The 23,945-nt window shown below is 42.8% G+C and overlaps 1 protein-coding gene across 1 annotated transcript in view; it reads right to left on the bottom strand.

Annotated features, from left to right (window-relative positions):
• The window catches only part of fbn1 (fibrillin 1), a 76,475-nt gene extending 66,552 nt beyond the window's left edge, over positions 1-9,923 (bottom strand). Inside the window, exons 1-6 of the mRNA XM_030414593.1 lie at positions 9,621-9,923; positions 9,134-9,420; positions 5,714-5,796; positions 2,926-3,024; positions 1,991-2,086; positions 436-531 (exon numbers count right to left, since the gene is read on the bottom strand). Coding sequence (XP_030270453.1) covers positions 436-531; positions 1,991-2,086; positions 2,926-3,024; positions 5,714-5,796; positions 9,134-9,336 — 577 coding nt within the window. The 5' untranslated portion in view covers positions 9,337-9,420; positions 9,621-9,923. The remainder of the gene's footprint in view (positions 1-435; positions 532-1,990; positions 2,087-2,925; positions 3,025-5,713; positions 5,797-9,133; positions 9,421-9,620) is intronic.
• Positions 9,924-23,945: the final 14,022 nt, after the last annotated feature.

Genomic DNA, 23,945 nt, shown 5'->3' with positions numbered 1-23,945 from the left:
CAGCATATACACGAAACATACACGCACGGCTGCATGTGTGCACGTTTCAGTCACAAAAACAGGGCAGGCCGCCCTCGGTTTGCGTGTGCTTGTATACTTTGGAGCCACATGTGCCAGAGAGCAACCACAGGAGGTTGGGAGGTCTTCGGTTAACAAACAGCACACATTTAGAGAGACGTTACACTCCCCAGAGCATCGTTTCAGAGCAGATGTGGAAAATAATGGTCACTTCTGAGCTCAAGCTTGACATGCAAATGTTCCACAACAAACCACATTCCTGGAGCGGACAGCATGACGAAGCAGGAATCGTCCACAGTCACAAAAAACAACCGCCATTCAGCATCAAGTTTTCTCCAAAGCAGCACGAGTGGCTTCGAGGACTACTGCTGTACAGACAGTGTGATGTAAGGTGAGTGGCATTGTGGCGTTCTTTACCTCTCTCACACTGAGCTCCGGTGAAGCCATAGGTACACACACATCTGTTGGGAGCCACACACCGTCCTCCATTCAGACAGCCATTTTCACAAACCGCTGGGGAAGAAGAAAAGAAAGACAAACAATGGCACTGACGTGAGGACACTACTGTGATTTACAAAAATTCAAAGGATATTTCTGGCGTAAACAACTTGGGTCGGGTGTTTGCAGTTTCGTCCGTCACTGTTATTGGTTATGACAACATCGCAGTCCCTAGATTGACTGCAGAGATCTGGGAACACTATGACATTGCTAAAAAGGAGGCGATGGGGCAAGTTGTTCTGTACACTGTGATACGTACAAGTTTAATAGTGTTTCTTTCCAGTTCATAGTTGTTTTCTCTTTTAACATTTGACCAACTGACTGCTAATGTTTCTGGCCCCATCGCACTTCTTTATGAAATGTTGCCATGCACACGTTTAAGCAAATAGCTTGGCAAGTGCAGAGTTATTACCAATAGGAAGGATGACCAAAATGTGATAAGTGTCTACAACAGGGGCCGACTGATGTGTTTTTATGAGTGCCAACAACAATATGGATAACTGGTAATGAAGGACAGCATAAAACCAATATCTGGAACCAATATACATTTGCAGTAAACACGAAAATCATTGTATCAAAATTCAATTTAAACAGTTATCAAATGTAACTTAAATACAACTTTGCTTGAGTATTTCCATTTCTGGTTCTTTATACTTACACGCCACTACATTTACACTCAACATGTACTATTTTAGTAATAGTAACATAAGTAACTAGTTACTTTGTTTTATCTGCCATGGAATGGTTTTTCATATCAGTCATGTGGTCGACACACCACTTTCGCTGCTTGAATTTAGCGGCCTGTGAAACCTTTTAAATTGTGTGCAGATGGCGAATAATTTGCGCTCAGAATGCACTGCCAGTGTGTTAATGGTGTAGACCCCCAAGCGAGTACAGAAAGAGGCATCAGAGCTCAAGTAGCGTATTTTGAAATTGACTTATATTATCAGCAGTCATACACAAAGAAAACACTGATTCTGAATCTGTCGATCCCTAGTCTACAGCCACGCTACTGGTTGTACTTGGGCACAGCAAAGCTATGAGCTAATTGCTAATGCTAGCATATCAAATGTTTCACCATTCTCGCCATCTTAGTTTAGTCAGTTAGCATGCTAACATTTCTAACTAGCACTTAACACAAGCTTAAATGGAGAAATGTTGGGAATTGTAGCATATCTTTGCCTTCAATAAATCAAAAATGATGTTTTTGGTCCATTATGGAGGATTTCGTGTCATCAGACGTGATGTTGTAGATAGCCTGCTGAACACCCTGGACTGACACCCTCTGTACTTACAAAACATTCATTCTCAGGCAACGAAAACACTGTAAGTTTTTAGGTGATTATACACAAATTAAAACATAATTATACATCTTAATCTACCATCTTTGCCCCTAAATCCTACACACTGGACCTTTAAAATATGCTGACAGTATTGAAGTGTGTCACAGTGGTATGTTCATGGTGATCCTTACGTTGCCCGCAGTGGTTTCCCACGTAGCCTTTCTGACACAGGCAGTTATCCTCTGCACACGATCCCCCGTTCATACAGCGAATATTACAGTTCTGGACTGTGGGCAGAACAACACGAACACACACAGACAAAGACAGACACACAGAGCAACACTGGGGTTAAAAATCAGAAACATACACGGCATATTAGATTTACAACATAAACAAAATGTACTCTGAACCATTCTCTTCAAAGTTGTGCTCAAATATATTTTCTTAGAAATTTATGGTCTGCAAACAGATGAGCGCATTAGGCTGAAGCGCTGCGAGCTGCAAGAGAGCAACATGGAAGAGATGTTGACCGTGGACGTCTTCCAAAAAACACACACACCCAGTCGTCTCACACACACACACACGCTCGCAACAACTCACGAGATTGACCGCTTTTTGCAAGAACGTGATTGCAACATATGTCAATCGCTTGGGGCAGTTTCAGGGATGTTTTCAGGAGGTTCTTTGGCTTTGTATCGAGTATTTTTGTACCAGGCTAGTTAGTGCTCATTACTCATGATGAGGAGAAGAAAACTTAAAAAAACAGATGCACAGCGTGGTCTGAAGTCAAAACTCTGAGCCAATTATAAGCTCTTTAATTTTCACCCTAGAAACTGCATATTTTCTGTCATCTACCTTCTGTCATTATTGTTTCTGCCTGGTGAAATGGTTTTTCTTTAGACTACAGCTCCTTTATCCGAAAAATGCAAAGACAGGGGTGTGGTCTGAGTCATGCATTCCAAAAATTTTTTTCGACATACACTCCTGTTAGAATAAATCATACCATTAGCATGTTTATATCTTGGCAAACAGTAAACCCTCATCTATGCACACTATATAAAATAATCCATCAAGCTGATGACGGCGAGTTCACTGCTCGGGAAATGAGGAGGTGCTGTTTAACAACCTGACTTGGATCCACAGGATGGGGCGATCTGTCCGTTGGGGCAGGTGCACATGTTTGGTCTGGAGCAGAAACCGTCTCCACATGAACTCCGGCAGATCGCTGCAAAGAGGAACATGACACTCGGTCAAACAACATAAAAATGTCCTCTGTCAGGTGCAAGATAAAATAACAGTCCAGCGCTCGCTTCAAGGCGCCAGGCTTTGTCTTGATTGTACGTGAGAGAAAATTCATGTTATGTATCTGGTGCTTGTCAGCCTGTCTGCGGCAGGGTTTGGATTTCATGTTTGAATTTCACTTGGTGCAGCGTAGGCCACGGTCTAAACCTCATTCTGAACTCTCATCTATAATATTTCCAAACTCAAATAGACCGCAGCCCAAATATGGCCAAATCTTCCTCTTAACCATCATCATGGTTAAGTTATAGAAGCCCTCTTGGCAACAGCTCCGAGCTATTTTCTTCTTTGAGTTCTGTTGCCATAAATGTGTGTGTTTTCAGTTGGCGCAGGCTGTTTTCGCTCAGTTGTTCTCTTTCCCACAGACTGTTGCTGGCATGGTCTCCTGCCCCCTGCTCCCATCAGGTAGAGTCCAGCCGCTGACCCCTACTCCCTGAACCCCACTGCTAAACAATGTCATTAGAGCCGCGACAGGCATCCGGCCAGCCGAACAGCCAGACTGCAATCACACAAGTCTACAGCCTCTCAGGCCTTCCTGTCTACTGAGGGGTGAGAGAGGGTGAGAGAGGGAAAGAGAGAGAGAGGGGAGGGGATACACAGAAACAGAAAACCAGAAACCCACTGCTGTAAAACATTATTGGGTAATTAACACCCTTAAACAATTCAAAGGCCATATTCTGGTTTATACTGGATTAAAGTCTTATAAATGAGCCCAATTTATTTGGCAAAGTGACAAATCTGAGTCATGAAAACAGTTTTAACATCCCGGTATAGGACAGACCGGTGCATCAGAGAATAAAGAGATGAGTCAAGAAAACATATTTCATGCCATCTGGGTTGGGGGGTAATAATTTGTCATATATGTTTCGCATATATAGAGATATTTAAAATGATTTATTAGGATAATTCATGTAGCTTTGAAAAGGTGGACCATATTAGTATGAGCTTTCTTCTTCACCTGTTTAAACTCTTGACAAAAGAAGATCCTGCACACTGCTCTTACTCGGCATCACAACTTATTCACTTTATTGACATTCAGTTCCTTCTGGATTTTTCTCAAGAGTGTTTTTAAACGATTCTCACAACAATGATCTTAAATAGATAATCTCTCCGCCCATTCATCGTGCACAGGTGTGGGTCAGTTCTCCTGCACCTGCAATTGAGTTAGTCAGATGTGGGAGAATCTTCTGCGATTAAAACTCTGGAACCATCTGAGTGCAACAAAGCTCCTGAAAGTGTTAGCTGTTTTTTCTATTATGAGAGGTGGACAGTAGGCAGGGAACTGTCCTGAAGTGCTTTTCTGAGTGTCTGTGATTTACCTAAAGGGTAACTCCACCAAGTTTAGTGTTTACAGGTCTTGGGGAGTACCCACAGTTTTAAAAGCAGTCCACTGGTGGAGCATTGCACTCCTATAACACTGCTGGACTCATTATGGAAAGTTTTTTTTAAAAAGATTATAATGGATCCAGCACAACCAGAGATTCACCTTTTTTAATCCACATATTTTTCTTCCTTGGCGCCTACACTACCCATAATGCAATTGGCCACTGAGTGACATCACTGGTGGCAAGTTGTCAGATTACATGCAGCTTCCTCTGGAGCCACAAAATGCTTTATTGTACTTAAATCGCATGTGTAGTTTTACTCCACAAAACCTGAAAACACACTTTAATGTGAATCGACTGCTGACTCACACTCACAGCTAGTTAGCAAACATGTTGAAGGTGTGTAGTTTGGAAGATAAAAAAATCCAACTCGGAAAATGTATATTTACAATATTAATGCTGTTATAATACAAAGCATATAAGGTAATAAAGGTCTAAGAATACAGCTTGTAGCTAGAAAGGTGGGGTCGTGTTTATATAAGCAGGGTGAACCAGAATGGAACTGCGTTGTTTGTTTGTTCAGTTTATAACTATTTCAAATAATGAACGAAGGTTTTTCTCTTCTGATTAAAAATTCTTCCTCAAAACTACACAGTGCACCTTTAGTGTTAAAGACTAAAGTCCTTCGAGGAATGTGTTTTAATCTGGCCAGAGAGACAAAGCACCATCACCAAACCTCAACATTAGGTGGGCGTCAGGGTTAAAAACAACACTGTGTCGACTTTACAGAGAAGATGTGCTTTTGAATGCTTAAATATTTATATATAAGTGAGTAATGCAGTACTTTCACTCAAATAAATATTTGACTGTACAACTTTGCATGTTGGAATGACACTTGACCAGGGGTGTCTATACTTGAACTTAAGTAATGTAGTTGTGTACTTTGCCTGCCACTGAGTATTATTACTATATATATATATATATACTATATTATATACTCTTTAACACCTGAAAACTACAGTCTGTGTCAGTGTGACCAATTGATTTCATCTGACAGACAAATACATTTACATATTCACAATAACAGCGCATTTTATTCCTAACGTTAATTTGGTACTGACCAAGAAAGAGGTTGAATTAAATTTTATGTGCTGCAAATGACTGGATATTTATGTCTGGTCTGCATTTTCCGAAAGTGTAGAAACATTTCCAGTAGTGTAAGATGCATTCGCTTTAAATCCTGTGCGGTGTAAAATGCTCCAGTATAACAATAATGGAGGTGATACTCACGAACAATGCACTGGTTCCCTCCGGTCAGAGTCTTCCAGCCTGGGCAGCAGTAGGCGTTGTTCCTTGATCCACACACGTTTGGTCTGTGGAGGAAGCAGGTCCATTATATTTATGAAGACCATAATCAAAGATTTTAGAGGGATTTACAATCTGCACACTACTAATGAAAGCTCTGTTCACTGATCCACAAACTATAGGAACACATCTCCCGTTTGTTGACCCCTCTGCCGAACACCTCATCAGAGACAGCGGGAATAACAGCACATTGCTCATTGCACTTCAGCAGGGGTGACAATTTGCATGCTGACCCAGTTTTCAGGGGCAAAGGATCAAGATCCATGCTCACCTCCATGTCATTCAAAATTCCAGTGACATTTGTGGTATTAGCAAACTCACAGCCCCTCCCAAGATACTGAATTATCATTTTTCAAGCCACCCTCTCATCATGAATAAACTTTCCAAAAACATCTTGTGCAACAACACGACAGTATAAATTGCCAGAGGTCGTGTCCCCATACTCTGAAGTAAAGCCAAGCAGAGCTCCAACAATAAGTCGATTAATCACACTAAACAAAAATTAATCGCCAACTATTTTGATAATCAATACAGTTGTGAGTCGGTTTTTTAAGCAAAACTGTCAAAACATGTGCAGGTTCCAGCTTGTGTGAAGATCTGCTGCTGTTCTTTGCTACTTATGACAGTAAATGAAGAGTCTTTGGGTTTTGGACTGTTGGTTGGATAAAAGAAGCAGTTTAAAGACGTCACTTTTAAAACCTTTTACTTTTTTTATTTTTGTCTTTCATTTTTTTTTGTCACAATCTGGAATTGGGAGTTGCAGCCCTGAAGCAAACGTATAGCTCCACATCATGGGTGTCAGTTCAGTCGAAGAGAGATTTCAGTTTTGTAGTCGTAATCCATCAAACTATAAAGTATTTCACAAGTATAAAGTGTAAAGACATGTTATAAGGTATTATTTCTTACCACCGCAATAGATTCATCTTGTTACCCAAAGGGGAGTGGGGACATTGACATCGACTCGAGCTCAGTTTGCGATGATTCAGGAGGCTCCCTGAGCCCCCTAGTGGCTGTAGCTAGAAATGCATTCAGGGCGATGCCCCAAAAAACGGATTGTATCGCTCAGTTCAGGTTTGTCTACAGCTGTGATTACAAATAATTTGATGCCGGCAGTGATAGCAAAGGTATGTCTTTGTGACACTTTAATGTTTCGTGTAACTAAATGGTAATCACAAGAGTGGCCAAAGGAGCTTTTGCATTTTATAGCGTAAGCAGACATGACATTAAAGCTAGCAGCAATTATGAACTTATGTATGGGTTAAAATAAAGAAATGATCTCTTTTGCAATTTTCTGTGCTTTGGATTACAACCAGTCCGGCACTTTATACCATTCTAAATATCTCTAAAGCGCACGCCAAGAGGATTTGGTGGACGATCAATTTTTCTGCAGACAAAGAGAAATGCTGGAGAAACGATTTGTCATGCTTCGTGGTTTGTGCGATGGTAATTCTCGCAATATTCACTCTTCTATATCACTCATCGGGCATATTAGTCAGGATAAGAAAATGCACCTGCTGTTATCCTAATTATTTCCTCCGCCAAGTAGGTTATGTTTTCACTGTGGTCCATTTGTTGGTTGGTTGGTTTGTCTACTACTGAACCAGTTTCCATGAATAGACCCCGTTAACCTGGATCCAGATGAAATGCAGGATCCAGGGCTTTTTCCTCTCACTTTCTTGACCATTGCAAAGTAGGATGAGGCGTTTTTGGACATTTTTGTCAATTTCTCAGGGAATAACTCATGGATATTGAGGTAAAAAAAAAAAAAAAATCAGGCATACTCAGGTGGCATTTATGAGTGAGTACAATTTGATGCAGATCCTAATAAAATCTGGATCTGGCAGCTTTAAATGATTTCATAGAGGCCAGTCTTTTTTCAGCTACTTCACAGTAAAAAACAGGGACTGAAACCTGCAACTAACACCTGTGTGCAGCTGAGATAATGAGGAAACACTCAGACACATACCAACATTTGGCTTGAATTTAAGGGGACTGTTGCATCTTGGCAGAGGTATGCACTCTACTGAGAGAGCAATATCATTTTTTACCTAATGGAAGTCTCTGTTGGACACATTACATTTCCAGTCTTAAAGCTCTCTATCCACTGGACTATGCTGACAAGTATGGTGTGTGCCATTGCAGTGATTGAGATAATGAGAGCATGCAGCATTTGGTACAAAATATTGTTTCTGAGGAAAATGATTTGCAGTAAAAGGTGTTTGAAGACGTTTGCTGCACCTGTAAAAGCCATTTTATCTGACATGGAGGTGAGCCTCTGGGCCATCCGGCCACCTGCAGGTCTGTGACAGGCCTACCTACTTGTCTACTCTGTATATGAATTTGTAATCACTATGTATTATCTCAGGGCTCGATGTATATACTGTACAAAGTAACTTTAAACAGATCCACGGGATGAATAATGAAGCCTGTTGGATCTCTGCAACATTCTTATAGCAGTAAGTCAGCGTGACACAGTATGCAGCCTGTATGCACTTCCTGCCTCTGGACCCAGATGTTCTGATAAATTAACTTAAAGCACGTCAAATAAAAATGCCAGCGGAGAAACTCTCATTGAGCCGTCGACTGTGTGACCCCTCATCAGCTGTTTGCTGTCATCGCTGGACACAGAAACTTCTTTCTCCTCTTTTCTTTTTTTGTCTTGACTTCCTTCTGTCTGTCTTTCTCTTTCTTTCTCGCTCTCCTTCTCACTCACACACTCACACACACACACAACCTCTCCAGCAGTGACCCACTGTGTACAGCTGCAGATGTGATTTATCCACAACTGGGGTGTGGTGTTTTTGGCCAGAAAGAGGATTAGGCTGTAAGTCTCCCTCTCTCTCTCTCTCTCTCTCTCTCTCTCTCTCTCCCTCTCTCTCTCTTTCCTCTCCCTCTCCTCTCTCCCTCTCCCTCTCTCTCTCTCTCTCTGCCACAGCCACACACGACCAATGGCCTCCTTTGTTTGGATGTAATTTATTATTGCAGTCAGCAGGAATGTGATATTCTTGCCAGTATTTAATTACTAAACTTTGCTCCAAACTTCCCATCACAGACAATGTCACTCATGGGTCTCAGTCTGCCTTATTAAAACACACACACACACACACACACACACACTTTCTCTCTCTTTCTCTCGCGCACACACACACACACACACAAGTGTTTTCTGACCTTCAGGTTTTATGTGAGAAGAGCAGACACCTGCTCCGAGCCAACACAATAAACACACGCACAGATGCTTATTTTAAATTAAAAGTTGGGAATTAAACTTGCATGCAGTGGAAGAGGCAAAGAAACGAAACTGTTCCCAAATTGGACTCAGCAGGATTATCATAGTCACATTACCCTCTGAGGACGTCCGTCCCTCCTCTCCTCTTGGCCCTGCTGGCTCTGGAGTCGGTCGGCTTGGTCATCAGCTCGCTGTCCCCGGTGTCCACCACCTCTGCAGCGTCTCTCAGCTCGGGGCAGAGCGACAGCAAGGCCACCAGAGCCACGGCCAGCTGCGGCAGCCGTCCTCCACACCTACTGTCCGGCATATCCACTCTCATGTGTAGAAGTCCAGTGCTCGGTAGAATAAAAGTCTCCCTGACTAGTTTCCCAGTCCCGTCGACCTCTGCAGTCTGGAGTCAAAGCTGCAAAACAATGCAAAAACATTACTGAGGGCGCAGAGGAGCGTGCAGAAGATGCTGCGCACATAAGAAAAACAACTCTGGGAAGAAGTTAGTGTGATGGGACTTGACTCTTATTAAGTTAGAGAATCATCAAACCGCAAAAAGTTGCAGCGTAAAAATAATAGCGTGCACAATTACGCACGAGAGAGCGGTTACTTTACCTTGTCTCCCGGACAGGAGCTTCGCCTCAGACTCGACAGAGGACTACTTCACTTTGACTTGCAGGTATTGCTGAATAAACGTTTAGGAAGCAAACTGCGGAGAAGAAGGAAAGTCACTGAAACGCTTCGCTGAGCTGCTATAAATAGATGCGCATGGTAACTTTTGGAGTCTGCTCGTGCGCATCCAGTCGCGTGTTGACTCTGCACAGATAAGTTAGAGGAGCTGATGCATTCCAGAGGATGAGAAGGGCAACACTCACTGCGTCTCTCCCCTACTGCACAGCTCTTTCCTCATCTCTCCCCCTGCTCAACTTTCCCCAAAACTGTTTTTTCTTTTCTTCTCCTGCTCTCGCGATACAAAAGCCTGAGTGCAAAAAGTTAACTGTGGACCTTCAGCCAGGACTGTTAACTGTTCCAGTCATCTGACAGTCGACGCAGAGGAGACTGGTAGTAGAAGAGGACAGAGCTTCTGACACACTCGTTAACCTCTGTGTCGAAGTTTGATCATTAATAATCAACTTTGAGATCTTTTTTTTTTGTATTTAAAAATAAATACACCTGTTCATTCTTTATTGTAAAATGGTCAGCAACCCCTAACAAGACACAGAACATTTTTTCAAGTACTGTAGTGCAGTTTTGAGGTACATTTTCTGCTTCTTTATACTTCCACTCAATGTATGTATCTGTGATCCAATTAAAAAAACACACTGATGCCAATAATCAGATAAATGCTGAGTATTTAATACTGAATACTGAATGTATGGTTTGTTTACTCTTACGTGTACTTTTGATAATTATCTGGGCCTCTGAACCAAACTGTTAATTGGTGTATGAATGTTAATGAAATATGTACTATTGCTTTATATATCAGTTATAAGCTCTTAATAAGAAAAACTGTTTTAACAATCTGTCTCAACACACACACACGTATAAATGTATGTATTTATTCTTTGCATTTAGAAATAATGACACAGAAATGTCAGTAACCTTAGTAAATATTAATGGGATTCTCCCTTCCTAATACTCCTTAAGTCTGCAGATATAAATATGAATAAGACATTAAAGATCTCCTCCAAACATTTATTGAGGCACACAAAACATCTCTATGTGTTTCTGATGAACCCTAGAAATGGCACCTAATCCTCCTACCTCATCAAAAGTTACAGAATATATAACTATGCAAATATTTTACATTTCACAAGTCTGACTGCTGGACACAAGATGTCTCCTACTTCACTGTGAAGTCCATTCTCAGTGTTTGTGCACTGGAGGCTTACACGTTCAGCAGTGATTGTGAAAACAGCCTGTTGGTGTCGAACTCTGCACATACATCATTCTACAAAGTGGAGCCCTAATTCAAATGTAGGAGCGAGAAGAAGAAAAACACATTTTTGACAGGAGGGAGACAGCTTTTTTTGCAAGAGCAACCATTTGAATCTGCTGCTGGAAACATTAATACGTTTCTAATAAACTGTTTTAGGTGCAGATTCCCAGCTGCCTGCCTGTTTCCTAGAGGAGATAAAGATACAGCAAGTATTTTGCCTTTTGTTGGAGGAGAATTAACACTGGAAATGGGATTTTTCATCATCTGAGAAACCAAAAGTTATTGATTTAGTATCTGATTAAGCTTCTTGGTGTTGTGGCTTTATAACTAACATGATGTCAGTGGTAGAAAGTCATTTGGAAAGTCATTTTTGCTTCAGCTCATTTGCTCAAGTACTTCACAGTTTTGAGGTACTTCTAGCTACCGGAATAACTCAGTTCTCTGCCGCTTTATACGTCCACCACGCCAAAGTGCAGAGGAAATGCACAACAGAAATGATCCAGTTGCTGCAGCGACAACAATAACACCACTTGAAAACACTGGCGGGGAAAAGTTGTCTGTTGCCTCAAGTTCTGTGTGCTTCGCCTGCCAGTGGGTGATGGTTGACACATTTGTAATTTTCTACAACAGTATGGAACAAGGCATGATATAGACACATTCATTCTGTTATCTTTTACGCTAACAATGAGAAAGATATTAGCGGAGAAAGCACCTTTTCATGTGAACATTTGCAGTGTTTGTTTCCTCCATTATGCAGCTAACAGAGAGAGGAGTTGGGACTTGGTGAAGCGTCGAGCAGGAGAGCTGCAGAGCCAACAACAAAAAAATATGATGTGGAGGTGTGGAAGCAGATCCCCTCAAAGCCCTTCATGAACGCGTCAGCATTTCAAATTGCATACAAAAGGTCAGGCAGGCAAGAAAGGGAGTTTACAAAGGGAGTAAGATGGAGAAACTTATGAAACTGAAGATGGGGCCGCCTCCAGTACTTTGGTGGAGAGGTTGGGGGCTTCCAGGGCGGTGGTTATGGGCGGCTGCAGTAGTCGAAAAAAGAAGCTTTGCAGGGAGACTGATTAGGAAAGTCAAATCAGATGGAGGTTATTGAGAGCAAACCTGCAGGACTGCACCGAGGCTGCACTCTGCTGCCTGACAGTTGGTTGTCTTGAGGCATACAAAGACTCTTGGCAGTGTGCTCAGGAGCAAACGTGGTCTTGTCAGCGGTGATGGAGAGGCCTTGCACAGGGCAGGACTTTCCAGGGGAAAAAAAGCAGCGCGGTATTGTTGAGACTAAGTTTGAGGTGGTGGGCAGGCATCCAACTGGAGATGTCAGCAGGGCTAGTGGAGATGCGTGCCTCAACCTGAGTGTCAGAAGATGGAAAAGGAAAGATGTGGAAGTTGGGTTAATGATATATATACTATCCTGAACACCACATGAAACACCGCATACGGAGAGATGCCTGTTGGAGCAGCCCAGGCAGGTCACAACTATTTTCTTTGGAGAGGAGGTGAAAAAAATGGGCTGTGGTGCGGGTCTCAACCTTCTTCACTGAGGATATTTTATGTGAGCGTTATCTCGATCAAAATGTGCAAAATCAACTCATAATCGTGAATAAGAGGCAGGTTGAGGCCTTTTTCGGACCTGTGTGAGAAAAGCTGATAGTGGGAACAAATGTTGTGGAATACACAGCGAGGAGGTTTCTGTTGGTTTTAGTGTGATAGCACACTGAGAGGGAAGCCAGGAGGACTCTATATTTGCTGGGTGTGGCTGCAGGCAGGAGTCAGTGTGTGTGAAAACTATCACTGCACTGGACAAAATTCCTCAAAACATACAGTGTATGCAAGGTGTATATATTTTATTGGACATAATTCCACACTAAATGATGATAAAACAGTTTTCATATTATATCCACTGGGACAAAATGTGGATTTTGAGAACTAAAGTGTGTTGAGTTGGAATTCACTGAAAAAAGAAACCAACAACTTAATGCAAATCAGCCATCATCCCTCTCTGGCTGAGGTCACTCTCTGATCAAGGTTAACTGCTATAAACCACATTTTAGTACCATTTAAACAGTTGTATATACTCAGCATGTCAAACATGAATTCAAGATTCATGTCAGACCTCAGCTCTGGATTTAATGTATTGCTCTGTCGTGGGCAATTGCCTCGACCTTCCATCATTATACAAAGCAGCTGGCCAACAGGATTTACTTTCAACTTTAAAACGCTGTTTTTTATGACCAAGGCAAGACAGAGACACATTGACTGAGCTGTTGGGCAAGCACTCTTTTTAACCTAGCTAACATGATTTTGAGTAGCTGAAGCAACATTATGTAAGTTTTTAACTTAAAATAACTGCCTCTACTCTAATTCAGTTTGATGGTCTTGTAGCGGGGTGAATGGTGTCTCTGTCACTTGCTTCTGCACTCTGTAACTTCAAGTGAGAGGCTCGGCTCACAGCGTCACACACGTTTACTTCAACATACAAGATTCCAACACACAACGTTGTTATGTGACGAGCTCTGTTTGTAGTTGGCAGCTACGTTACATCTGACAGGTTGTTACAGACCTGAGGTTTGTATTTACAACAGTGGTGTTCCACTCAGAAACTGTGGGGGGGGGGGGGGGGCACAAAATGCCAATTTCTACATAATGCTGCTTAACAAGCCCAGTTACACTCAGATCACGTCTCGTCTTTTGTCCATATTTCTCCTCTCTGCTACTGAAAAAGTAAATCTCTCTCTTTTGCTCTGTAACATTATTGTTATTATCTTGGGACTCCATATCCCTGTGCTCCATAACAATAAGCGATGAGAAGGTAAGTATGTTTGGTTTAAGAAGGAGCTATTCGTTGAGGGATAAGAACATTGATTACTGTAAATGGAATGTACAGTATGAGTAGTGAGGGATGGCGGCAGGAGAGACAAAGGTCGTGAGGACAGGACTGAAGTTAGTGGAGGAATGAGAGAGTCTGGGGGAGAGGCTGAGGGCAGAAGTGGCCACTGTTGATTGGAGTGGATTGTTTTGACAGTAAGACAGCCTCTCCCCGGTCGTCCTGGAGCCTCAACTCTCTCCTTCTCTCTCTCTCTCTCTCTCTCCGAGCTGAGCTGAGATCAGCCTCTGACACATAAGTGACCTGGGTGTGAGGAGTGTAAAGTGGTTTGGGGTGTGTTGGTGGGAGGCAGAGACATCTCACTGGCTTTGACACTAAGAGACTTTTGACGTCGGGCATCGACAGGTTTTCCTTATCTCAATAAGCAAGTACACTTACCCATGTATTGTACTTAAACAGTTTGACATTTTAAAAATAACAAAATTTGTGTTTTGTAATGTTGACTTCTGACTGGAGCCAGATGAGAGGAGATAAAGAAAAAAGAGAACCAGAGTCTCTGGTGAGTGCTGAGGTAAGTCAGAGGTTGACCTGAATTCAAACACACTCTAGACGTGCGCCGCTGCTCGTTAAGCTTACGACTATTGTTCGGTAAAGTAATCAGGCTGTTTAAACACCAGATAAACACCAAAAGTCCAAATGTAAAACAAAAGTGAAATGACTTTGCTCGTGGCAAAAACACCCTTAAAAATCTACCAATGCCATTTAAAATCTAAGACTGAGACAGAAATGTTAATTGAAAAGGACATTTTAGAAAAGTTGTATTCACATTATTTTTGTCCTGTGTCTTGTTCAACAACTTCCTTCCTGACTCTTTCCTGGAAGTTATAGCAACAAGTGACCAAATTAAACGTAAAGTAACTTTCGGTAAACGTGTGGATTTCTCTGGTTTGAACATAATTTTGGATAATGTAGGTCCACAACTCAACAAAATATCTAACAAAAGTCAAGTTGTTTGTAGGCCTTTTAATGCAAAAATCTGACATATTACATGTCTCAGATTTGGCAGATTGGTATCAGAAGGCATCGTACGACTGTTTTTTAGTTAAACTCAGACGAGTAAACTCATCATCATGTTATGGATCTTTAATGGATCAGTAATAATAAGCAAGTAATCTGAGGCAAATCTCTCTGAGAGGCAGTGCACATTTTAGATAACAATGCACCACTGAAGACAAGCAAACAGATACAAGTGCACTCAAACACAGCACTCTCAGTACACACACACACACACACATACACACACACACATACACCACTTGTAGGAGTGATGTCAGAGCTGAGCGTAATGCAGGATTGTTTCCCGAGAAACTTCAAGTCATGGTTCTCGTCAACAAGATGTAGTGTGGGAGAAACTGATGCCAGGCCCAGCTGGGTTGCCCTCTGCTCTCCATCACCACAGAGGAGGTGTCATTTACAGTAAGGCACCACCTCCCTGCCCCACCACACCCCACCCTCCTTTGATTCCCCCTCTACCCACCGCCGCCTCTTACCCCATCCTTTCGTCAGTTAATCTCCTCACTTGGTCACCGAGAGTGAGTTTCATTTTCGAGGAATGTTTACTCCTCTGGCCTGAGCTAAAAAGTCTAAAATAGCAAAACTGATAGAAAGGTCAGATAAACATTTTTGAGAGTTTTTTCTGTGGAGTATTCTGTGGAGTATTTCGATATCAAACAAAATATCCCTCAAGTTATTGTCATTTAATAATACAACTCTGTAGTTTACTTGTTTCTTACATGACAGAAGCTCATTTTTCTCCGGCTACGTCACATCAATATTGCCTTCACCGACTAATTTTCTTGCTTATGTGTTTCATATAACCCAGGGCCGTTTTTAATAGCTTAGATTGAGATTGTCTCTCGCTGTGCTGCGAGCAGTAACTCTAGCGAGACTTTCTCACACTGTGTGTTGTCTTTGGCTCCAGCAGCCACGGTTCATTTCCTTTTGTCTTCTGCAGCACAACTGCTGCCAATATTCATGTGAAATATTTCAAGAAAATGAGCTGCAGCAGAAATGAGTCTCCCCCATCTCTCTCCCCTACCTCCTCCTCCTCTCTCTCACTCTTTCTCACACACACACACTCTATACGTGTGTGTGTGTGTGTATGTAATGGGGTTACTTTTTTGCCATGAGGATAAAACAGTGATTGAATTATAACAACTGCTCAGGATTGGCCATCTATTATCACATATGGTCTCCCTCAGTAACACACACTACAAATATTACAATGCACTGCAGCAGCACAGAATCAAACCTAACCACAAAATAACTGGGAGGAATCCGTTTTTCGCCTCCAAATGGATCATTTTCCTTGCGTGTACCTAGGCGCTGCATGAATCTAATTTCCCTTAAAAAATGTTTCCCCGAGAAAAACGGAATCGAATTTTTCGGGTCATAAAAAGTTGTAATTCGTCCCTTTAATGGTCAGGATGGCTCTCTTAAGCAGCAGCTATGAGGAGGACAAGGAGGAACACAGGGTTGACAGCATGAGTCATCTCTGAGTGTCCGAGGAGCAGAGTTTAATAGCTGATGTACTCACCCTGGATGTTTTTGGGACATACTCCTCAGCCTCTGGCGTCATTCCCGATTATAAAAAACAGGACGTTGTATCAGGGCACCCCCCATGGATGGAGAAAAGTAAGCTCAGTAAGCGCCTCTAAACTAAACCAATTAACACTATTAATTATCTTGTTTGATTGATTCGTAGAAAGTTGTGTAAAAACTGTTTTTACCGGGATTGTGTGCCCGACATTTTCTTGACCAGGAGCTGTGAATTTCTTTAGTCTCCACTGTGCGCCATACAACTGCATAGTCACAACAACACTATGAATTAGACACAGGGTTACCAAAACCTTCTTAAACATTATATTGAATGACTTTTCAAAGACTTCCCAGGTCAAATACTATTACATTTAAGGAGCTAATCTTTCATAATTCTAGATATGAATCAAAGTTAATTACTTTTACAACACTGAGAGTTTTTATTATGAGAGTGACCAGGCTTTAAAGCAACACCGTGTAACTTTTTTACTTTAAAACACCAGCAATTGTGATGAATTAGAGGTGTTCCTGTTATTTTGTCCACACCCTGTGTCTGAACACAGACAGATTTATTCAGGGTCTGTCCCCTGTAGGGCACCATGGATAGTATTTTTGGCAGAAGCCATCCATCCAGGCTGGTCTAGCCGCCCACTTACAGTATCTCCCCTCCACATGTGATTTACGCTGCCGTCAGTGTCCCCCCACACAAATCTGACCATCTTAGGGATGGAAAACATTCCCTGGTGAGTTTTCCCGCCAGGGGTTCGCCGCCACCATCTGTAACAGACACTCAGCTCGGTGGTAGAGACCCATAAACACACTCCATGCAATTAGACACATTGAGAAATATACTCATATACACACTACTGCTGTATTAATGTGATGCCTTTATCACTTCAGATATAAATACTTTCCTTACAAATGGGAGAACAGAAGAGGAGGTAGAGAGGAGGACGGGGGTTGTCATGAAGATACATTAGATGAAAAGATGTCAGTGATGGAAAAGAGAAGACAGAATTTAACCCTTGAGTTTCTGTTGACTTTGGTTTTTGTATGTTGTTGTTCGGGGTCCCACTTAGATGCAGCGGTGCTTTGAGCTAAATGCTAACATCAGCATAATAGAATGGCCACAATTACCAATGCTAACATGCTCATGTTTAGCCCGTTTGTAGCAGGACATGTTATAACTCCTGATTCTCCAAGGGAATGTCATTATAGTCTTTGGTCAAATCTATTTGACAAACACAAACTTTGACCTGATGATGGTGCAAGATGACAGTAAGATGGTCACCAAAGTTATTACAATTCATCCTGAAGTGCCACATGATATCTATCAGGCAGATGCTGAGATTTTTTACTGGAAACTGTGGAGTCTTTGACCTGCCGATGTTGCTTTATGACAAATTAAGACATCATGAACATCAGCAGTATTCATCACCCATGAATGATGCGAAACTGGCAATCCATCCAACGGTCTGTGATAAATTAAAGTCTGGATCAAAGTTGTGGACCGACTAACTGATAATGCCATGGTCGGCTGTGTGGTTAATGATGATAATAGTTTCATAACAACCAAATTTCTCCTTCAAATAATAGGACCAATAATATTTTTCTTCTGACTTTGTAAAAACAGAATTTATAGATACGTTTTGAAGTGGTAACCTTTCCTTTGTCACAAACTAAGTTTGCACATTCAGTGGTGAAAAAAAATGGGGGAAAAAAGGCCATAAAATGATGCCAAATAAAGAAATATGTTTTTTGGTTTGATATGTTATATGGGTTATTAATAAGAAAAACTGTATATAATTAATTTGTTTGCCAAAAAGTCATGAAAGAAGAAAAGAACAACAAGTAATCCTGCTTATTGTAGTGGTCAGTGTTAAAACTACATCTCATTTGCTATAAAACTCATATCACATTTCTTTGGGATTTGGGAGGAGTAATTCTTTGAACAAGGTACGTTATCACAGGCATAGGGCATATACAAATACAGTGTATGAAAAGGTCAAGTGTAAAGGATTAAGTGGCATCTAAATAGTGGTGAGTTGGCAGTTACAGCCAACTGAACACCCTCTCTAGCGTTAGTGTCTACTTTGTCAGTTTGGGGCTACTGAAGAAACATGGTGGACCAATACCGCAGGCTCTATGGACAAGGACCTGCCATAAAGGTTGATTCTGAGGTAACAAAAACACGGCGATAGTTAAGTTCAATCCCAGTTTCCAAATTTTACCCCTAAACCCATTTTCATGTGCCCCCTTGACCCTCAGAAGAGAGTTACGAGAACTGGAATAACCTTTCCAAGAACCTCACAAGTGTGCCTGTTTCAGTTTCTTGAAGATGTTTCACTTCTCACCCAAGGAGCTTCTTCAGTTCTAACTAACTGGAGGGGAGTTTGTAGGCTTTAAACTCTGTGTGGGAGTGTCCTTAGAGAGTCATTAAGGATACATGTGAGATCTGAGTTTCAGAGTCGTTAGGGTCATTTGTGGGTCGATGCCCCCTGTGGGTTGCCAAGGCTAGGTGAGCACAGGTGTGAATGGTCGTTAAGCTGTCTGGGGAGGGAACTCAGTACTGCATTGTAGGTGGGTGATAAGTAATGTCTTCGTCCACCTCCTCTGTTCAAAGACCGACGTTTCAGTTTGAGATTGATGGATTCTGTTACTCCTCTTACAAATCATCTGTCTTCTCTGGTCAAGATGTTTACATTGTTGTCCTCAAAGGAATGCTTTTCCAAGACAGCAGAGTCTTGACCTGATGTGTTGGCCATCCTCTCAACTTCTTCGATGAGGAGGTTGGCCACTCTTTGGGACAGCAGTGAGCCCATAGTACAGATGTGCCTGTGAGACCTTCGCTTTACTGGAAGAAGGTGGTCATCAGACAGAGGTCAAGTAAGACACAAATGTGGTCTTGGGTGAAGTCGGTTGTGCCGGACAGAGGGCTGTCCTGTCCTGTTTCGTCTGAGTCCAGTGGTATTTCTCTCACCTTATTGGCAAAGTTTTTGATGTGGTGTTGAGAATTACTGAACAATGGAGCAAGGATACTGTCTAAGTGCTTGGATATGTTATAGGTAACTAAGTTGATGCTGAGGTCTGAGTGGTGCTCCTTCCTTATGGATCTTGGGGAGTCCATAGATACACGGGATGACTTCCGCGGGCTCTAGTGGGTAATACAGTGGCCTGTAGGTACCAGTAGGATCTCACCTCAGTGTCTCATAGGTGTTGGTATCATGAAGCCGATCGGTGACTTTGATGTGGTAGGCTGCTGTGTTTAGCACCACAGTGCATCTCCCTTTGTCCGGGAGCAAGATGGTGATGTTCTGGTCTCTTTTGAGTGATGCCAGGACCTTCCTTTCCTCAGTAATGAGGTCAGAAGGGGGTGCTTTTGCATGAGCAAGAGTGGCTGACACCCTCAACTGTATCTGTTCTGCCTCTGATTCTGCCAACTTGTTGTTTCTGATGGCTGACTCTTTAGCTGTTAGGAAATCTAGTACTGGCATCTGTTCTGGAGCGACTCCAAAGTTCAGCCCTTTGGCAAGGACATCTTTCTCCAGTTGGGTAAGCTCTGTGTTAGATGTGTCTTGATGTGCTGTGTTGTTGATGTCCTTATTTTTGAGTGATGCTTGTGCCTTCTCAATAAACTTGGAGACATTTTCCAGGACTTTGCTTGGTAGCAGTCCTCTAATGTCTGGTCAGTCTTAATAGTGAGTGAATCGATGAAATTAATCTACCGCACTCTTTCATTGAGTAGCTGGTTTTGAGCCCTCTGAAGGATCCTTGTGGCTCTGTGAAATGCCGGCTACAGGACAGCATCCTGTCCAGCAGAAACAACTTCACCCCAGACCACATTTGTGCCTCACTGGACCTCTGTCTGACGGCCACCTCCTTCCAGCACAATGAAGGTCTCACAGAGAGAAGCTGTGAACAGCTGTGATATGGGCTCCCTGGTGTCCCCAGTAGTAGACAACCTCTACATGGAAGAAGTTGATAGCAGACCCTTGATTGCCTTAACAGGAACTGCTCCTAGCCACTGGTTCAGGTATGTGGATGACACCTAGGTCAAAACCGAATAAGAAAAGTGGAAGTCTTTGAACCAGCAGGCTGAGACGTGTCCACAAAGACAGAGAGGAAGGAGAAGGAACAGAAGCACATCAGGGGAACACTTAAAACCTGTGGTTATCCAAACTAGACCTTTGTCAAAACCTCTTAATGATCCAGAGCAGGCAGAGAGGAGGAGACGGAAAAACGTAACAACATCGCCATTCCTTATGTTACGTCTGAGAAACTCAGGAGGATCTTCAATAAACATCATATCCTGGTTCACTTCAAACCTACCAACACACTGAGGCAGAAAATTGTCCATCCTAAGGACAAAACACCCAGGCATAAACAGAATTATGTAGTTTATGTTGTTCAATGCAGCCAGGACTGCACACATTTGTACATCAGGTCAAGACTCTGCTGTTGACTTACATTTGAAGGAAACAAATCATTCTTTTGAGGAGAACAATGTAAACATCTTGGTCAGAGAAGACAGCTGGTTTGAAAGAGGAGTAAAAGAATCCATCTATGTCAAACTGGAACAACCATCTTTGAACAGAGGAGGTGGACTAAGACTTTACTTATCACTCACTTACAATGCAGCATTGAGTTCCCTCCCCAGAGAGCATAACAAACATTCACACCTGGGCTCACCTAGCCCAAACAAGCCACATGAAGGCCAGTTGGGTCAACAGATCACAAGAAGCCCTAACGACTCTGAGGTCCCGTCAAGACGACAACGCTCTTTTGCGAAAACGCACATGTATTGCATCGTTTTGGCCGACCGTCCATACGGATCCTGAAAACGCAGCGCTTGAACACGCACTTTTTTGAAAACGGGTCTCAGGGTGGAGGAATCCGAAAACGCAGCCCTCCCATTCTCATGTGGACGGCGAATCCGCATACTTTCCAAAACGATGACGCCATCGCTCCACCCTGCGACGTCTCATAACAACAACAACAACAACAATGGCAGACTACATGCTCGTGTTCGTGCCGCAGAAGATATTGAGCCTTTCTTGCAACTTACTCTCCTTGTAGTTGAGTGTGAGTCGCAGCAGCAGTTCGACCACATTAACGGTCCACACGAACGATTCTGGTTTCCTTGCACTAGCCATTTTCATCTTCTTCTTGTTGTGTTCGGTTTCTCCGTCTACTGTCTGTTTACAGCGTGCAAGCTTACTGCGCATGCTCCGTGTCTTCTTCTCCGTTTTTGGTGATGGTCAAGCGCCACCTGTAGGCCTGGAATATGAACTACAGCGTTTTCGGTCGTTTTCAGTGGATCCGTGTGGACGCAAATATTCTTGAAACGATGCCAAGGAGGAAGACGGAGGAAAAAAAGAGTTTTCGACCGTCTGGACGGCCCCTGAAACTCAGAGCTCCTTAAAGACTCTGTAAGGACACTCCCACACAGGGTTTAAAAGTCTATAACTCACCCCCAGGCAGTTAAACTGAGGAAGTTTCTTGGATGAGAGGTGAAACATCTTCAAGAAACTGAAACAAGTCCAGTGGCCTGCGATACGGCACTTGGAATTACCATGATCTGGATGAATGAGAACCTTCATCATGGCGACTGGACATTTCCAATATGCTGCCTTCAACTGTGGTGATTTATTTTCTGTTACTGTGGTAGACCTGGTATTATCACAAGGACATTTGCTATTTATCTGATGCAGACGGAAAAACATGTAGCTTCACAATTCGGCAGTAACTTCATACTATAAATCAGGTCCTCAAATACAAGAGGACACCGCCTCATTGCCTGACCACAAGCAATTCGTTATAGGCTAACATTAACAGCATCTTCTCCTTCAGTCTGCACTGATATTACAGGAGCAGCACCAAGTCAAACAACTTTGCTGCTGGACTTTGGATGAATGTTGGCCGTCATATGAAATCCCACGAATGGCAATGTAAATTTAGCAAGTTAGCAATGAAGACATCAGAAAAATAGCAATGGTTGTTTTATACTTGTAGTAAAGAAAAGGACAATAATACATCGAAACAACAGTGAGTTCTCATTCTCGCAGTGAAGTGTGCCTCTGAAAAACCTCAGTTTGAAGGGCCATGTATCCCTAATACTGTAATAGTGGTAGAGTCAATAGGTGTAGTAGGCGTTAGTTTCAGGTGATTATACATTAATTACGACATTATGAATCCCTTTGCGAGCCCAAACAGAACTAACGCTTCATTTTCTGTAGCGAGCAATGCTCATGAAATTGGGAAAAGTCAAGAAGTAACACTGCGATAAAACAGCTGAGATGTTCTTCTGGACCACGAACAGAAAGTCCAGCATGACCAAGAATCACTGAATCATCCCTCCTGGTGTTTGCTAGAATCCAAGTTTTGATCTCAGCCTCTGCTCGAAATCCAAGGGAGAAGTGTGAGCTGCTGGCCAAAGCATGAGGAAAGGGCAGAGGAATGGAGAACGAAGAGAGAGACCAACAGTGGAGGAAAAGTCGCGTTCTGAGGCCGGCCAACAGAAAAAGTTTTGATTCAAGTCTCCCACATCTGTCTGCTGCTGCCTCGTGCAAGAATCCTGGAATCCCCCACCCCCTCATCATCACCGTGTCACACACACACACACACATGCACACACATGCACACACACACAAATGAAGATTCGATTCCAATCCACCGGCAAAGGGCATGAAAACAAACATTTTCAAGGAAGTTCTTAAGCCAAGTGGCAGATAAGCATGGCTGCTAACTGAACATGAACACACATACACACACACCCACACGCACACACATGCACGCACATGCACACAAAGTCATACTCTTGGAGCAGAGGCTAATGGCATGAACTGACAGTGACCTAGTTTCCAAAGGGGCAATGATAAAGAGAGAGTGGAAAGAGGTAAAGAAACTCCAGGGTATGTTGTGCTTGCGGACACAGTGCGTTGTGCGTATGAGTGCGTGTGTGCGTGTACGTGTGTGTGTTTCCGCTCAGAGAGGCCTGCCAACAGCCAGCAGTCCACACACCCATCAGAGCTTCGAGATGAGCCATCATGCTAAGCCGGGGTAGAGGGGAGGTAAAAGGAGTGAGATGATCACTGTGGGGGTTACACACACACACAGACACACACACAGACACACACACGCACATCTATTCTGCACTGGCCAACAGCAACTCACTGTATACTCATTTAACAGAGACTTCTGGCTCCCTACTCTCCTCAGCGTGCCCTCACTGGTTCCTGACTTTTGGAAACAGGAAACAGAACCAGGCACAGAAACCAGGCCGTGTCTTTGTTTGTGTGCATTTGTTTGCGAACCTCACATGACTCACGTGTCTCCTCCTCTGCGCTGTCTCCGGAGGAACATACGTGTAGATTTTGGCATGCCAGTAACTGCTGCAGAGCGGCCCCGTCAGTGGCCAAGTCTTGTTTTGTTTCCTCCCAGATTTGAACTCTGTGTGACTCTGATAACATTGAAACGAGGAACAATTTCATGCTCTCGTACTCTGGCCGCTTTTTATGACTTTAATTGTTCCATTAAGGGCCTTCAGGGTCTGGGAATGCTTTGTCATCTGTGT

This window comes from Sparus aurata, chromosome 4 (genome assembly GCF_900880675.1).
Source record: "Sparus aurata chromosome 4, fSpaAur1.1, whole genome shotgun sequence".
Lineage (NCBI taxonomy): Eukaryota > Metazoa > Chordata > Actinopteri > Spariformes > Sparidae > Sparus > Sparus aurata.
The sequence above is the reverse complement of the archived record's forward strand: the minus strand, read 5'-3'. Positions and strand labels throughout refer to the sequence as shown.